This window comes from Marmota flaviventris, chromosome 1 (assembly GCF_047511675.1).
Source record: "Marmota flaviventris isolate mMarFla1 chromosome 1, mMarFla1.hap1, whole genome shotgun sequence".
NCBI lineage: Eukaryota > Metazoa > Chordata > Mammalia > Rodentia > Sciuridae > Marmota > Marmota flaviventris.
The window spans coordinates 102426898-102446148 of NC_092498.1; the positions used below are offsets into that span (position 1 = coordinate 102426898).

The following is a 19251-nucleotide window of genomic DNA, read 5'->3' on the forward strand; positions in this document are numbered from 1 at the left end:
GATTGGTATGCTCTTCAAAGGTTTCATGAGACTACGCAATGTGATGCATTTCCAATTTGGGGTTATGGAAGATATCCTGACACATCTTATCTACAGATTCCTATACTTCATCAGCACTGACTTTTAGCATTAACCTTGGTACTTCCTGAAGTACCTTTCTAAGCTGCTGACATAAGAGGACCAGTTCTCATATTCTGCATTTTGAGTTTAATTTGTGCATATTCTCATTGAACCTCTAGTAATAAAGGCTTAGAAATACCAACTGAAAAACCAAGAGGCCATGACACTTGGCAGGGGTTGGGGGCTTGGAACTCTTTGGGCACAAGGCATTGTATGTGATGCATGTGTTCTCAGAGAGATCAAGGGGTAGGTAGGTACTGCTAGCTGTCTTTTAGGGATGAAGACAGACTTGAAGGGGTGAAGCCACAAAACCAGGAACCAGCCAACAAAGATTTGAACCCAGGTGTATCTGACTCCAGAACTACTTAAAAACTTAAAAAAAAAAAAAAAAGGATTTTAGAGACTTTTCTTATAATAAATCGTAAATCTCAATCCCATAGGGACCTGAAGTCTTAGTCTCAATCCTGTAGGGACATATTCCTCTATTTTCCATTGTTGTAACAAATGATCACAAACCTGGTGGCTTTCAGCAAGTTTCTGTAGATCAGAAGTCTGAGGCAGCATAGTTAACTCTATGCTCATGGTCTCACTAAACTAAAATCAGCCATTGACTGAGGCCAATGTTCTCCTCTGTGCCTCAGAGTCCTCTTCCAAACTCACTGATTAGTAGCAGGATTAATCTCCTTCTGTTCTACGTGTAGTCCTTCTATCTTCAGGTGCAGTGGTACTGCCAGTACTCTGAATTTGTCTCCTATTTCCTCTTCTGCTTCTAAGGCTAATTGTCTAGATAATAACATCTACAAAGCCCCTTTAACTACATGTTGAAACATACAAGTTTAATATCACAGGAGGGGAAGTCATGGGGGCCACAATTCTCCTATCTTCTCCTCTTGAAAAAAAATCTCTCATATATCTACAGCTCTCAAAGCAAAATGCCCTGTTCCTTCAAAAATATTCCAACATACTTTTCCCCTGCCAGATGTCCAAACAATTCCAGCAGCTGGGTTGGGTCTTACCCCAAAAGACATTAGCACCATGTATTTGCACTTTAAGATAAATATTATCTGGGCATGGTGGCCCACACCTGTAATCCCAGCAGCTTGGGAGGTTGAGACAGGAGGATCGAAAGTTCAAAGCAAGCCTCATCAATTTAGCAAGATTGTAAGCAACTTAGCAAGACCCTGTCTCAAAATAAAAAATGGCTAGACATGTGGCTCAGTGGTTAAGTGCCCCTGGTTTTCAATCTCTGGTACAAAAATAAATAAAAAAATAGTTGGATCCAGTAACCTGTGCTAAAATCCCATTGACTTGGGGGCTATCAAGAGGATTATAAATTTAAGGTCAGTCTGGGCAATTTAGTGAGACCCTGCCTCAAAAGTAAAAAGGGCTAGGGATGTAGTTCAGTGGTAGAATACCCTTAGGTTCAATACAGTTCCCCCCAAAATGTTCATGGTAGATTGTGGAAAAGTATATTTTTTACTGGGATGGTTTTCAATTTTCACATATTTCAGGTTGGTTGACTTGGGGTTCCCTTATGAAACAAAAACTGAGAAATGAACACTACACATATATCACTCCACTTGAATTCCCACCTGACCAGCATCTGAAGGCCCCCAGACCAAGTTTTCCCTTGAGATGTTGGCATGGCTGATACTATAGCAATGTGGCTTATCCAAAAGGCCAAATGTGTAAATGGAACATTTTATGCATTCAGGAAACTACTAGTACACACACAAAATGCTCTTAAATTACCTTTTTTTTTTTGTACTGGGGATGGAAACTAGGGGCACTTAACCACTGAACCAAATCCACAGCCCCCTTCTTTTTGTTGTTGTTGTTTTATTTAGAGACAGGTCTCGCTGAGCTGTTCAGGTCTTCATTAAATTGCTGAGGCTGGCTTTGAACCTGAGATCTTCCTGCTTAGGCCTCCCAAGTCGCTGGATCAAATTACCTTTAAATCTGAAATTACTTTTAAATCAATGCTCCACCTCAGCAGATCAAGCATCTTGCTTAAAATTGGATTTACTTATTTGAGAAGCAAATGTCCACATATTCTGCAAAGCCCCTTTAACAACATAACGCAATATACAAGTTTAATATCACAGGAGGGGAAGTCATGGGGGCCACAATTCTCCTATTCCAGAGGCAACTTATTAAGTCCCATTATACTCACCCAGACCTCCTAATCATCCTACATGATGACCTCATCTGATGGAAGAACACTTTCTCCAAGAAATGACAAGAGAATAAAAACAAGGAGCAAATAAGGGCCATTCCACAAATGAACTATGTGATATGTTATTTGTAGATTCTAGGTAGTGGGTATAAGAATTATTCACTGCTTAATGGTTTTGCATATTAGAAAAACTTTCATAATAAAAATGTCCAAAAAAAAGGAACCTTTGCAATAAAGCCTCAGGCACCAAAGCCAGCATTACCTTTCTTATTTCCATCCTTACATCAGATACTCTTCAGACCATTTTTCATAACTCCTCATATAAATGCCATTCTTTATTCCCAAGATCTCTTTCATATTGTTTCCCTACTGGACTCTTCCCATTCTTCTAGATCATTTAAGTTCTACCTTTTGTTAAAAATTTTTTTTCCCCCTCTACTTCTCTGAGTTTACTGATCTAAAATACAAATCTGAAATTATTTAAAACAGGTATCGCTTGGAGCTGACACATGCCTGTAATCTCAGCAACTCGGGAGGTTGAGGCAGGATTGTGAGTTCAAAGCCAGCCCCAGCAACTCAGAGAGATCCTGTCTCAAAATAAAATATAAAAAGGGCTGAGTATGTGGCTTAGTGGTTAAGCATCTCTGTGTTCAGTCCTAGTAGCCCCCCTCCAAAAAATAAAAAAATATGGATGAAGTGACATAACAGCTGGAACATACTTTAAAATATCCCAGTGGGTTGGATGCAACATGAATGACTTAACTAGAAGCTAGGCTGTGTACATGGCCTAATTATCCTACACTTTTTCTTTTTTCTCTGTGGTGCTAAGGATTCAATCCAGGGCCTCACACGATAGACAAGAGCTCTGCCTCTGAGCTACATCTCCAGCCCTTTGTTCTACATTTGTTAGAAGATAAAATACAATCCTGGGGATACAGAAGGTACAAAAACTCACTTGAAGCAATTAACTAGATAACTCTAGTAAAAATGCCTTTATGCAAGTGATTCAAAGGTGTGCTATTTCACCTTCTACTGCTTTGTGTTTCTGAAAACTATTCAAACCTCACACATGACTCTTCATAAAGAAACTTGAAAATGTGGGCCCAGAGAATGGTCAGAATTTGAAATGTCTATCTTACCCTGCCTTATAAATGAATAAGTAGGGCTGGGAATATAGCTCAATTGGTAGAGTGTTTGCCTCGCATGCACAAGGCCCTGGGTTCAATTCCCAGAACCATAAAAAATAAAATAAAATAAAAAATAAACATAAAAATAAATGGATAAGTAAAAGTTCATAAGCATTTCAGCTAATAGATACAGAAGGAATGATATGATATCATTGGCTGGCGACCCCTAATGGAATCCTGGATCTGGGTAAGTATCACTAATGGTAGCCAAAACCATTAGGGGAAAAGCTGACAGAACTTTTAATGGGCTGGCAGTATCAGAACTCATCATCAATCTTAAAAGTAACAACAACAACAACAACAAAAGCCCTCTAGATTAATGATATTTTACAGGAAATATAAGGAGAGGACAGGAAAATCTGAATGACATCATTAGAATGTGTTTAGTAAAATCCACACTAAGGGACAGTTCTATAAGACAACTCAGTTTCTTCAAATAAAATTAAAATGGAACTTAAGAGATACCAACAAAATCTGAGATACAGAGATTTATCTGGATCCTGATTCAAACAAATCAACTATTAAAAAAAAAAAAAAAGTATGATAGCCAGGTGTACTGGCACACTCTGTAATCCCTGCTTCTCAGGAGGCTGAGGCAGGAGGATATTAGGTTCAAGGCCAGCCAGGGTAATTTGTCAAGAATCTGTCTCAGAATAAAATGAAAAAGGTTAGGGATGTAGCTCAGCAGTGGAGCACTTGCTTAGGCAGTGTGAGCCTGTGGGTTCAATATTCAGTATTGCACATACACAAAAACAGTGGAAAATTTGAATGTACGGTATCATTTTAAAAAATGTTTTAGTCATCTTAAGACAATGTCTCTCATTTACACAGATGTTTAAGTACTTCTCTAAAGTATACAGATATGAGAACATTATAACTATAATGAGATTCAAACCAATCCATTTGGTAGGGAGCAGGTGAGGATATGGATAAATAAGACTGACCACAACTACCGAAGTTGGAAGATGGGCTTAATCATACTGTTCTCTTTATTTCTGTGTATTTGTGAGGATTTCCATAATAAAATATTTTTAAAATTGAGTTTTGTTTTGATAGTGTTATACTATAAAACATCAAAAATTTCCTTCTTTATGAAGATTTCCAGACAGAAAAATAGAATTTTCTGATGGACCATTAATTAGTACATTAACTTAAATCTTCTAACAGTTATTTAGAAACTGACAACGAAAAATAATTTTTAAAAGATTGTACAAATTACTGTTACTATATCAATAAAAGACCACCAAAAGTTGGAATTTTAAGCCAAAAGCAGAAATGTTTGATAAATCTAACATTAAATCTAGGTAAGGGTGTGGGCTCTAGAGTCAATAAGATCTAGGTGTATATTCTAGCTCTGCTCTGTTAGTCCTAAATATTTTTTGGCAGATCATTTAATTTCTGTGAACCTCAGGAACAATGTCTATAATGTGATAAGATTTCTTGATTAGTAAAGCACTGACCACAGGGCCTGGCACGTGTTAAGTATTCAGTAAAGGATTCCAGTAAATCTACTACCCCATTTCGGTCTTAAATGCATATTTTTCCATATTCTAACATCTCTGAAATTGAGATGTATCCTATAATTGATGGCATTAATTCAAGGAGTTTTCCTTCCTTAGTGGTATATAATAGGATAATGGAGCATTATAACAAATTGATAGCATCTAACATTCAATACAACATGGAATATCAATCATGATAAAGCTATATTCCCAATTTCTACTTTAAGACTATTCTGAATAATGATTATGATTTTAAAAAAATTCAAAAGCTGAGCAAAATATTTTCAATACATCATGAACAGAACAATTTTGAGACAATAATTTTGTAAAAAATGGTTTATCAATTCCATTTTTGTATAAAACATATGGGAGAAACCTAGCCAATCAACACACACTGTCACCACATGAAAAGGTACTTTATCAAACTTCGAGTCTAAGAACATACAAATGTTTCTTTTAGCATGTCTACAGTAATTGTCTATGCCTTTCCATTTAACTGTTTTTTAAAATTCCACACATCCCCACTGTTATCTTCTGTCCCAGTTACAGTACAATGACGGGAGGAAGAGGATTGGTTAAAACAACCCTCTAAGCAGTTTTCTGCTGTCCCTTCTTTCCAATCAGAGATTTGTGGATATGAGGGATCACACCTAGAATGAAATTAAAGTAAAACAAGTTATTATTAAAAATATTTTTTAGTTGGCTACATGTTTTTCTTTTTTTGGTACCAGGGACTGAACTCAGGGGTGCCTAACCACTGAGCCACATCCCCAGCCCCTTTTATATTTTATTTTGAGACAGGGTCTCACTTAGTAGCTTAGGGCCTTGCTAGATTGCTGAGGCTGGCTTTGAACTTACTATCCTCCCGCCTCAGTCTCCCAAGCCGTTGGGCATGCCTTCTCCATGCCCAGATTAGATGGCTACATCTTAACACCTTAGAGCCTCAAGCAAAAAAGAGCAAATATACAAAGAAAAAAACTTAAGTCCCTTTCCACATTCTGTTCCTATTAAGGTATCTACATTAAGTACTACCCCCAAGGATCTGTGAACCCTTCTAAAATTATAAGTAAAGTTGATTTAATGTGAATTTTTAGAAATGAGTAACAATAGCTTTCATGAGGTTCTATAAGGATAATCCCAAAAAATTAAGAATCACCAAATTACCTCTTTTGTTGATCCTGATCTATTTCCAGTATTTTAGCCCATTCAAAGGTATCATGTTAAGCAATTTCTCAAGATAATTTAAAAAAAAAATAGTTTTAAAGATAATGGAAAATATTTTAAGCATCAGGCTTAAAGTACCATATATGACATTAGATAAAGACTGGCTAAAATAGTATTATATGTGACTACAAGGAGAACAAATATTTATTCAGATCTATTCAGATCATCATGAAAAGAAGCCTAGAACTGTAACAGATTTAAGATTTGGGGAATAACAGATTTAAGATTTGGGGAACTAAATTTTATATGCTTTCTAGTTAGTCATTCAAATGCAAAGGATCATTGATCTAGATATACTTGTAAGAAAGACCAATAACAATCAAGGTTTAATAATACATACCACCCCCAGCTATGGTAGCCTTGATAAGAGAATCCAACTCTTCATCACCACGGATTGCAAGCTGCAAGTGACGTGGAGTAATACGCTTTACTTTGAGATCCTTGGAAGCATTACCTGCCAGCTCCAGCACCTACAAGGCATATCATGAAATAACTTATCAAATGAAGGACAAAATGTTTAAAGAGTTCAATGCACTATTTCTTTCCTATATTGCTATGATGCTTTCATAGAACTCTCATTATTTTACTTGACCCTTTTTAAAAAATATTTATTTTTAATATTTTTTAGTTGGACACAATATCTTTATTTATTTATTTTTATGTGGTGCTGAGGATCTAACCCAGGGCCTTGCATGTGCTAGGCGAGCGCTCTACTACTGGGCCACAACCCCAGCCCCTACTTGACCCTTTTTATATTCACTTGACCCTTTTTCATTCTCTGAAACAAACAGAAACTTGAGCAAAGCCTATTTGTATATAGAAAGAAATTAAAGGTAATCATGTAGTCTATCTGGTGGTTCATTTCTTTTAGTGGCTGGAATTTATTTATTAATACTCAAAAAAAGGGAAAGTTTAAAAATGTAATTTAAAATAATTTCTTATTCACAAGTTTTAATGTTAATGATCTCTATAAATCCATAGGCTATAAGCTAGAATCCTTTCACACTATAATGGGAATTTTTAACTAGAGAAATTTCAAAGTTTCAGTTAGCTGTAACACTGCATTTTTGTTATACTGGCATTATCATAACTTTAATGAAAGTAATACAAAAAAACACAGCGCCTCCTCATTTAAATAGAGCAGTAGTTAAGACTAGGTGTACATCACAATCAACTGTTGAGTTTTTAAAACCACCAGTACCCTCCCCATTCTCTCTAGGGATTCTGATTGGTTTGAGAAATGAAGCCCATTTGAAAGTTCTCCAAATGACTCTAGTGCAAAGCAAAGATTGAAAAGTGATTACTCCTGACCCTAACTCTTGGCTTAGATTTCAGTAATTTACCTCTACTGAATGACTAAAATTCCAAATTTAAATATCTGGAATATGTTGATTGCTTTTAAAAGTATATTTATTTTCTAATCTTTTTTTTCTTTTTATGCTGGGATTGAACCCAGAGCTTTAAGCACACTAGTTATATGCTTTATCACTAAGCTACACCCATAGCCTGTTTAATCTTAACTTAAAAGAATTTAACCATTTCCAAAGGATAAAGAAAATGGGAATTTAGATGCAACTTGAACATTATAAGCCACAATACTATGCCTCAACATTACTGGACAATTACTCCTTTGTGTAGTCTGTAGCTAAACAAAAACTAGTGCAAGATGGAGAAGGGAGAAAGGGCTCCTCAACTAACATTATAGGGCCCATGTAAAACCCCTTGCTTATGACACAACAAAGTTAAAAAAAGTTAAAAAAAATTAAAACTATCTGTAATTCAATGTTATATCTCCAATGGGACAGAGATGACTTGAAGATGATAATGAAATGACAGCAACAATAACTGACACACAGGTTAAACCTAAATTCCTGTTTAGTTATCCACACCATTAAGCAAGAACTTTCCCTTTTTATAGATCTGCTATCTATCCATACCACTTGACTTGCTGGCTACTCAAATTACTTGCCTGGTCTGGAATGTAGCTGAAGGAGTTTCATTGCAGACTAAAGTGGTAATCCAAGGTCCAAGAATTAAAAACTCTTGCCCAAATAATATATCTTCCTAAAATATCAATCTATGTACAACCATGCAGAGAACCAAGACTGACTAGATCTTCAGGTCTTTTATTTCTGATATCATCATAATATATTTGTGATTTTTTGTGAAGTGGAGGATTGAACCCAGGGGCGTTTTACCATTGAGCCACATCTCCAGTCCTTTTTTTTATATTTTATTTAGAGACAGAGCTTTGTTAATTGCTGAGGTTGCCTTTGAACTCATGATCTTCCTACCTCAGCCACTCAAGCGGCTGGAATTACAGGAGTGCACCACTGCATCCAGTTTTTTTTTTTTTTTTTCTTTTAAGCAATATTGGGGATTGAACTCAGGGCTTTGCACATGCTAGGTAGGCATTCTATCACTGAACTATATTATATTCCCTCCACCTTTTGATTTTTATATATCATCACTTTGGCAAATCTTTACCCCACTCCAATTTTCATAAACTAAGAGGTTATACTGTTAAATATCACAAATATTTACTGTTGACTCTACTATATATATACTTCAGAGTTTACTTAATTAGCACAGTATTTTATACCCTAGTCAGATCAGTTAAAAGTATGGACTCCTGGGATTGGGGTTGTGGCTCAGAGGTAGAGCTTTGGGCTAGCATGCGTGAGGCACTGTGTTTGATCTTCAGTATGACATAAATATAAAATAAAGATATTGTGTCCGCCTGTAACTAAAAACTGAATATTTTAAAAAAAGTCTATAGACTCCTGGACCTTGCTTAACTGTAAAAGTAAGTATACAAAGTTTCTTTTTAACACACACTGGGTGACAGGCCTATAAGATACATCTAAAACTGCTATTAAAAAGGGGGGCTAAGGTTGTGGCTCAGTGGTAGAGTGCTCGCCTAGCACACATGAGGCACTGGGTTTGATCCTCGGCACCACATAAAAATAAACAAATAAAATAAAGGCAAAAATAAAAAAGAAGGAAAAAAAATAAAGACTACATATGTCTTTTTGGATATATATTTGATGGTTTCATCCATTTAGTTTAGAAAATGTTTTGGAATCCCATATACAAGATATGCCCCAACAAACCTCAGCAGTGAGGTACTCCAGAATCGCAGCACTATATACGGCAGCAGTGGCACCCACCCGTCCATGGCTTGTGGTGCGAGTCTTCAAGTGTCTGTGGATGCGGCCCACAGGAAACTGAAAGAGAAATATCTCATTGGGAAGCACTATACAATTCTAACTTTACACCACTGAGCTGTAATCAAAGGCTTAATAATATGAATACAATATAAAATCATAAAAATAGCAGAGGGGTGGGAGGGGCAGGGAGGGGGCATGGGGTTAGAAATGATGGTGGAATGGATGGACATCATTATCCAAAGTACATGTATGAAGACATGAAAAATAAATAAATAAAATAATAAAACAAACAAACAAACTGGATCACATGTATTGGAAGTCAAACCTATCTGGCAATTAATAGTTGCCAAGGACTATTTTTATATGTCCTAGTAATATGCCCCTGTACAATATAGAAAGTTTAATTATATAATAAAGAGAAACTGTGCTATCATCAACTGCATGTCGAACATGGCACAGTGATCATATTCATATCTAGTCAATTCCTTCACACAACTACATGTGACTTTAAAATTTCATTACCTTCCTCTACCCTAACTCTGTTTGTTCCTCAGTTTTAAGAGATGACCTGACAGCTAAGAAAAATCAATACCATATTCTCATTGTGGTTCTTTTTCTTTTTTTTAAACTAAGTATCCTAATTCCATTTATCCTTTGACTTACCTACTCCCTTCTTTTTCCTTCTTTCTTTTTTTTCCCTTTTCTGTTGGTGCTAGGGATTTAACACCGGTCTTTGCATATGCTAAGCACACACACTACCACTGAGCTGCACCATTCAATCACTCCCATCATTTATTATCTTCCTCACCCCTTCACTATCCCTTTATTTCAACAACTCCAATAATTTCCTTTCCATTGGCTCCTTTCTTTCTGAAACTTCACTTAAAATTTTCCCGCATTCTACAGCAACTACTTCTAGTTGATCTACAAATCTCCTTTCAAAGGCAAAATTTAAAAACAAATCCCAAACCCTGCTGGGCACTGTGATATATGCCTATAATCCTAGCTATTTGGAAGGCTAAGGTAGGAAGATCACAGGAGGTTAGCCTCCACAGTTATTAAGACTCTGCCTCAAAATTTAAAAAATAGGGCTGGGGATGTGGCTCAAGCATTAGCACGCTCGCCTGGCATGCGTGCGGCCCAGGTTCAATCCTCAGCACCACATACAAACAAAGATGTTGTATCTGCTGAAAACTAAAAAAATAAATAAATAAATATTTTTTAAAAAATTAAAAATAAGGGCTGGGAATGTAGCTCTGTGGTAGAGAGCACTGGGTTCAATCACTAATACGGCAAAAAACAGAAAAACCAAAAAATTCCCTAATCCCTTACTTTCTTGTCATCATTTCTCCCAACCTAGACTTGACTTCTAAAGAATATTGCCCTTGAAGTCTAGCAGTCATTTCCAGATAAGGAGAAAAATCATTCCCCGCTCCCCCAACTAAGTGATTATGAGGCTTCTTAAAAGCAAAATCCATACCTTATTCCCCTTTGCATTCTTAGTGAGTAGTACGTTGTCTGGCACATAGTAGGATCTCAAAATCTTTCTTTGTAGGCATCAATACTACTCAGAGGTCATCACTGACTTCTTTTAAAAAATCAGAATCTTGCTACGTTGCCCACAATGGCCTCAAACCTAAGATTCTCTTGCCTGTCTTAAGTAGCTGGCAGTACAGGTGCATGGTGTCTGGCTATTTTCTCTCTTCCTCATTAGAACTGTGTATCTGCTATAGCAGTCAGTATATAACAGAGAGCTATAATTAAGAAAGAACTCTATTTTGAGCAGGGGGAATGATAACATAGTATTTAAGTGCACATACATATATGTACACTTAATATGTATACATACTTAATAAGAATAGGTAGTACTACTATACTACGTATATAAGTGTACACATTAAATGTATTACATATTACACTTACATATGTATATGCACACTTCATATGTATATGTGCTACAGTAATACTGTAGTCTAAATCCTGCTTTATTTGGTATTCTAATACTACCTCTTGAGGATTCCTCAGTCTTTGGATCCACCAATGAATCCTTGTATTCCTTTCTCATTTACAGGTTAGGAAACTTTTTTTACAGAATGAATTATCAATTTTACACAAATGATCTCAAGTTTGTAATTCTATCACTAGTCTTAGAAAGCTGGACTCATGTTTCCAACTTCTGGACATTTCCACATGGATGTTTTGGTGAACTTCAAAATAATCCCACTTAAATTTAACTCATAATATAACCCTACTACAAATGTCTATGTGCCTTAAGTTCTAAGCCTTTAAACCCTTATTCTCCATTTTCTGCAAACATGCTTTTTATTCCTTCTCATCCCACTCTAAGTACATGTTAATTTGTTTATAAACCATCTGACTTCCATAACACTTCAAATTAAATATGCTTCAAATAAATTCTAATTGAGAATTTACATGGTGCCTTAAAATACACAATGTGTGCATCAAATTTAAGTTCCCTTCCCCCTTCCTTTAGGGTCACCTGGATTATGTCACCCATTTGCTCAAACTTTCACCATTACCAAAAGGATAAAACTAAACTTAAATTTTAGTCTGAACTTCCAACTTCCATGTTTAAAAATGTTCTTATGGGTCATGAAATACAACAATAAAGAAAATAATTTAAAAATGAACTATAACAGCACACATTCATTACCTGTAGTCCAGCTCTTTGTGAGCGAGACACTGCCTTGGCCTTGGCCTTCCCACTATCCTTTCCAGCTTTGCCTCCAGCCTACATTAAAAAAAAAAAAGAAGTATTGGATGAAGAATTAAAATGCTACTTCAAAAAAAAAAAAAGGAAACTTTTACTTTAGATAGTTAAAAATATCTAGGTGATCTCCTTTCTTCCTTTGTAAATATATCTCCTTTAATTAACTTATATACAAAGATATCAAACATTATCATCTACTGAAAGTGTAATACTCCAAAATTCTAAATTTTAGAATTTGAACATATTTTTCAACTTTCTGATCCATGACTCTTACAAATCAGTAACTTTTATGCATACCTGAAATACTATGTATTTAAAAACTTTCTTTAAAATGTCAATATAACATTATTTTCACAGAAACATTTAAATTGTAGCTCTTCTGGAAGAAATAAGTATGTTACCAAAGGGGGGGGGGGGCGAGAGGATAAACCTCAAAAGATAAAACATATTCAGCTACTCTACCTCTAGGTATATGCCCCCAAATTGAAAGAACTCAAAACAGGAATCTATACATCCATGTTTACAGCAGCATTATTCACAGTAGCCAAAAGGAAAAATAAAACTGTCCATTGATTGATAAACAAAATAAAATATATAATAGAATAATATTTAGCTTTGAAAAGAAAATCCCAACACATGCTGCAACATGAATGAAACTTGAGGACATTATGCTAAGTGAAATCTAGCCATTAGACAAAATACTAGCCAGGTGTGGTGGTATATGCTACTCATGAGGCTGAAGCAGGAAGATTCCAAATTCAAGGCCAGCCTGGGCTACCTAGTGAGATCCTGTCTCAAAACAGAATAAAAAGGGGTATCACTCTGTGGTAGAGCTTGTGTTAGTGTGTTTAAGGCCCTGGATTTAATCCTTAGTACCATTTAAAAAAAAAAAAAAAAGGTGGGCGGGTGGCGGGGGAGGGAAAAATACTGCATGACTCCACTTAGATCATAGAGTAGTAAAATTCATAGCCGGAAAGTAGAATTTCTTGCCAGGGGCTAGGGGAATTTTTGTTTAATGGTAGTTTCAGTTTGGGAAGATGAAAAAGTTCTTGATATAAATGGTGATGATAGCTGCACAAAGTGAATGTACTTAATATCACTAAACAGTACTCTTTAAAAATGGAGCCAGGCATGGTTGCATACATGTAATCCCAGTGATTAGGAAGGTTGAAGCAGAAAGATCACAAGTTCAAGGTAATCTTTAGCAAGACCCCTGAGCGAGTCTGCAAGACCCTGTCTCAAAAAAAAAAAAGAAAAAAATGGCTGGGGATATAGCTCAATGGTAGAGTATACCTAGGTTCTATTCCCAGTTTAAAAAAATAAATTTTGTTATAGATTTTACCACATACATAAACTTCTATTAAAGGGATTAAACAAATCCTACTTTTGACTGATAGAAAATAAATGCTTTCAAATAACCTTAATGTCCACTTTGTAGGAGAATTATATAAATAATTATGGTATCTAAATACAATGAATTACTAAGCAGTTATAACAAATGAGGTGTGTGTGTGTGTGTGTGTGTGTATAATGATACAGAATCTACAAATCCTATTTCTATGCAACAAAGGCAGTGTATGTGCAAAAGCTATGAGCTTTCATTTAAGAGAGAAACTCAATTTTCTTTTTTCTATTACTTGCTTCTGCTTTTTTTGTTTTTTCTAATAGTACAGGGGATTGAACCCAAGGATTCTCTATCACCGTGGCACATCCCCAGCGCTTTTTAGTTTTTGTGATAGGGTCTTGCAAAATTGCCAAGGCTGTTTTCAAACTTGCAATCCTTCTGCCTCAGCCTCCCAAGTGGGTGGGACTACAAGCATGTGCCATTGGCCTGGCTTGATTTTGCCATTTAAATCTGTAAAACAAACAAATAACCTTGTAAAAAAAATAGTTTACAGGGTTGGTAGCTTCAGAGTCTATACTTTCAACGTAGAAGGCGTATTTTTTAAAAAATATTGATGTGATTTTTTTTATACCTTTATTTATTTTTATGTGGTGCTGAGGATCTAACCCAGTGCCTTGCACATCCTAGGTGAGCGCTCTACCACTGAGGCCCAGCCCCAGAAGGCAAATTTTGAGATGGCATATTCTCTATGTAATGCCTTCCTTAAAAATTTATTTTTATCTATAATCAACCTCGTCTTGTCTGCAAGTCTCAATGGATCAAACACTAATTTCCCCCAATCCCGTGTGTTTTGATAGTGGGGGTGGGGTGTAGAATGAAATAGCACCATCTGGGCAGGTATTAGCAGGAAAAAAACGTCTACAAATCAATTCACATTCTCTTTCTTACATTAAAACAATTCGGCAAGATTTACATTTACTAGGGAGAACTTAAATTCCAGATTTCTCTATGAGGATGCCTCAGTATTTTAATAATTTCTGACTATATTGCTACATAAGAAAAAGATACTGCATCATCTTTTATTTGAAGTCATCTCCATTAATAAGATATTCTCATCTACTAAATTTAAAAAACCCCTTTCATCTTTATACAAGTAAAAAATATGTAAAAACCTCTTAAATGGTACATGAATCTAAAATTATAATCATTGTCTCCTCGTAACTTGATTTAAAAAAGTAAGAACTAGTTATTAACTAAAAGCTACTAACCACAAAACTCCCCAGGCTTCTCAATTTATATAGTTATAATTACTCTGCTTAAGCAATTTTACCCTGTTTTAAATTTGTTCTATTTGCCATTCTATTTGCTTTTTAAGGAAGTAGATGTATAATCAGCTTTTATTTTTTGGTACTGGGGTGGAACTCAGGGTTGCTTTACCACTGAGTACATTCCCAATACTTTTTATTTTGGGGGGGACAGGGTCTCAACCAGTTGCCAAGGTGGCTTCTAACTTTCGATCTTCTTATTTCTTTACCTTCCAAGTCATTTGAATTTCAGGCAAGCACCACCAGGCTTGACTATAATCAGTTTTTAAAAGCCTTAATATATGCTGGGTGTGATAGCACACATGCCTATAGTCCCAACTCTTTGGGAAGGTGAAGCAGGAGGATTGCTTGAACCCAGGGACACTAGCCTAGACAATATAGCAAGATCCCATTTTAAAAACAAAACAAAACAAACCCTCAATACATCAAGTGCATTAAATTATTAAATGATTATTTCCAAGGTTTGGAGACTCCACAGATATTACTTTCTTTTTTTTTTTTTTTTTTTTGATACTTAGGGATTTAACCCAGGGGCGCTACATTCCTCAGCCCTCTTCATTTTTTGAGACAGGGTCTAAGTTGCTTAGGGTAGGCTTTTGCTAAATTGCTGAGACTGGCTAGGCTCGAATTTGTGATCCTCCCATCTTAGCCTTCCAGATATATCTTTTACACTTAACAAAAACAAATCTTTATGGTATTAAACCTGTCTGAATATAAAATTGTACATAAGTACAATTTTCTGTACAATAATTGTACAATTATTTTCTAAAACCCCCTCAAACTGTTTATCCTCCCAATTGTATACATTCATATAGCTGATGACTGAGGAAACAAAAATAAGCAACATAAAAATTATTATTCTAAGAAATGAATGTATCATTAATGCATTAAGCCCCTTGGTTAAAATTTATTTATATATATGAAGGATAAGGTGCACGCTGGAGTATATTTCACTCAGAAAAACTTGGACACTGGATATTTTCATATTGATTTAATAGATACATATTTACTCCCCCTCAAGTTTAAAATCTTTTCAAGAATGACAACTCCATGCCTCCAATACTTTTATGTTAATGATTATGTATTTTTAGCTACTGGTAAATGTATATCTAATACATATAACTACAGATGGAAAAACATCTTTAAAAATTAGCAAGGTTCATGAAAATCATCAGCTTGAGGCAATTTACAGATTAGATGTAACCTGCACCTCAGTTTGTGAAATATAATAGGAAACTATAAATTCCAGAGGTTGGATGCAATTATTCATAAGTTCTATTTCAATTCTACTTTTGAGAATTTTACAATAACCAAAACCTGTGTCCTCGATTGACCAATCTGCTTATAGTTAGGTGTTAGTCTATTAAATTCCACACGTGTAATTCTCAAGCATAGGATAGGATATGTCATCTAATACTATCTGTGGTATGAGAAAAGACATCCTCAGCACTGCAAAACAAAAACACCCACAAACAAATGAAAGCCTGAGGTTAACTTTTAAGCAGGCCTCTCCAGTTGAAGTTACGTGTCCTAGGATGCTTAAAGCAGGAATACCGGCATAAATAAGATTCCGCAAGTGTCATTATTACAGACTAAATGCAATGCATACAGCTTATCCTTTGACACTTTTGTCCTTTCCTCAATTTTACAAAGGAAATGAAGTTTTTATTTACTTCCATTTTTTTAAAAAACTCACTTGTCTTAAATAGATCTGGATTTCATAATAAAAAATATGTAAGATCAAAAATCAGCAGAGGCAAAGGAAGCACTGTTGTACAGTGAATAAACAGCAACTGCAAGGGAGTCAAGAGGATAACGGCCGTTCATCTCAAACCCATGCAATCACCTAGAACAAATCGTGAGGTTCTGGTTCGTAATACCCTTCTTTCTGACTCAAAGGACCACGAATACAAGCTCCTTTCGCAGAAAACCTCAAATTTATGGCCCGGAGATTACGTAACCAAACAACGCCAAAGACTTCTAACTTGTACAGCGGCTCCTGCTTGACCTCATTCGTGCGTCAGCGCACTAGCACTTGTTTCTGTCTTTCCAAGCCAGATCCGGCCGTTGGGTTCTGGCGTTCCCGTTTCAGATTGGCGTGCGACGTTTCTGACGTTTCTGTCGTCGCTGGGCCGACCGGATCGGGACAGATCTGCTCTGCTCGGGGCAGAATACGCACCCGACCTGGCCCTGCCCAGCGATCAGGCAGCCACCCACCACGGACTCCGCGGCCCGGGCCCCCCAGAGAGCGGGGAGAGGCTCCGCCGGACGCGGCCCCGACGCCCGCCAATTCCCGACTCCACAGGTAGCGACACTGACGCCGGCCTCCGCGCCGACACCCTCGCCGCTCGCCCGCCCTCACCATGGTCTCGGCCGCCTCTGCCTTCGCTGGGCCGCGCGACCACCCGCTGCCGCCCCGCGCCGCCGCAGCCGCTCTCGCAGCTCCGATCGCCGCCGCCGGTCGGGACAATAACCGGGGCCCGCCTCGCGCCACTGCGGCCAATGGCCGCCCACCTTGCTGGTTTGAACCCCGGCATCTGCCCAATAGTGAGCCTTTTTCTAACTAGAATCCCGCCCCCGGCACCTCCTCCCTAACGGCTGTTTGTTTTTGCACACGGCACGCGGAGGCGGGGCCTACAACCCCAACACTGACGTTCCCTCCACCTCTCACCGCGCGCGGAGCCTGACGAACAGGAGGGCGAACCAATGAAAGCGAAGGAGAGCCAATGAAAACATCGCCCGCGAGCTAAGGAGGCTGGACACTGGGAACGACAGCGGAATTGATCAATACGGTGGCGTAATTTCTGGCGTCTGGACTTTCCCGCCCATTCTCAGTGTCGGTTCTGAGATTTGTTTGGGTAGGAATAAGCTGTCGGGGGCCCTTCTTCAAGCGACTCTACTAAAGACTGAGGATTTCTTCGTCTCAGCCGGGACTCGCATCCCGCGGGCACTGAGATTCAAGGTTGCGCGATCCACACTTTGAACCGCTGTTTTGGCTGGCTGAGCTCGATGTTCTCTTCAGGCGCCGATCCCTGACAGGGGCCCGCTAATCCTCTTTAATTTGCCTTGTTTTTCTTACGCATTAGGTTAAAGTTTTGAGGGAAATGCTGAATAGAGCACAAGAAAAATTCTAACGCAGAATTTACATCCCTCGGGAACTGTTGTGAAGATTTAAGAATGAATGTGAATGCATTTAACACTTAGCGCCCGAGCGATCTTTTTTCTCTGGTCCACAACCTGTTTGCAAAATTTTAAAAGGCCCAGCATATCGTCTTCGTTATCACCCAACCTGGACAATCTGAGCTTTTGAGGAGAGTAGGCTCCATTTCACAGTTGAAGAAATGAGCTTATACGAACATAGTCAATTGTGTGGGCTAACACAATCAATAGATAACGAGGATACAGTCTTAGATGTTTTTTCTAATTCATTCCAACTTGCATTTAAACAGTTGCCCAGACAATGCTGGGTTCTAGGTGTTGGGGAGGATGGAGTTTCCATGTTTATGGTGGGATTTTCCTAGGCTGGCATTTCAGAAATTTATCACCAGGTAGGCAATACATGTGCCAAACTTTGAATTTTCTTTCTTCTGACAGGGACTGTAACTTTGGAGGCAGTCAGAAGAAGCAACTTGGGGGAAGTAAGTCTCTAAGGAAATGTAACTTGAAAAAAAGGAAAGGGTGAGCTTTTCGACAAGACTAGAAAATTAGGAAGATATTGACAAGAATAAGGAAGAGAGAAGGTTCAGGGAAATTGGAGGAGCAAGGTGCCTAGATTAATGGGACCCTGAAAGTAAGCAATAGCTAATTGTTAATTTCTGCCTCTCCTTTGTGTTTCTGGTCTTAGTGAATATCATTATCCATCTTTCTTGATAGATGGATAATGCTATTCACTAAGACCAGAATAACTCGTATGTTAACTTATAAACATATGAGTTATTCCTTGAACAAATCATTCATGCCTACTGTTTGCAGACACTGTACTAGATACTGGAGATTCAGTAGTTAGACATGGTTCCTGCCTTCATGTTCCTCTACAGCAGGAGTTATATGTTTAAAATGTAAACATACAAATGTGTGAATTAAAATAAGTACTAAGTATACTGAAGGAAAAGAAGAGGGTACTATACTGCTAGAGAGAAATAAAGAATCTGGTTTTGATAGAATGGGCAGTGTTCCACCCATAAAAGAGCATATGTATAGGTCCCTGAAGTAACAAAGACTTGTTATCACAAAAAGTCTGAAAGAAGGCTAGTATCTGATGGTATAGCTTTTACCACATCTTTTTTCAGAATATCTAAAAATCTGGCTATTTTGGTTTGCCACACTCAATTTAGCCTTGCCATTTTTTTCCTGGATTATAGGAAAAGTCTCTTAATTAGCATCCTGTTCATTTTTCATACTTCATTACATCATCTGTTTTTTTCTTAAAATGCAAATCTTACTATCATTTTCATTTAACCTTATCAATTTC

At 37.2% G+C, this 19251-nt stretch overlaps 1 protein-coding gene across 3 annotated transcripts; it reads right to left on the reverse strand.

The window, feature by feature from the left end:
- Positions 1 to 5306: 5306 nt before the first annotated feature.
- H2az2 (H2A.Z variant histone 2) lies at positions 5307 to 17278 on the reverse strand. Of its 3 annotated transcripts, XM_027938360.3 has the most exons (5): positions 17143 to 17278; positions 12054 to 12131; positions 9323 to 9436; positions 6550 to 6679; positions 5307 to 5635 (listed from the first exon to the last, which is right to left on the reverse strand). In XM_027938360.3, exons 1-5 carry the CDS (start codon positions 17143 to 17145, stop codon positions 5574 to 5576), a joined length of 387 nt encoding a protein of 128 aa, XP_027794161.1. In that variant the 5' UTR covers positions 17146 to 17278; the 3' UTR covers positions 5307 to 5573. The 3 variants fall into 3 exon arrangements, with proteins under 3 accessions (XP_027794161.1, XP_071470576.1, XP_071470580.1); XM_071614475.1 differs by lacking the exon at positions 12054 to 12131; XM_071614479.1 differs by lacking the exon at positions 9323 to 9436.
- Between the last annotated feature and the right edge of the window lie 1973 nt (positions 17279 to 19251).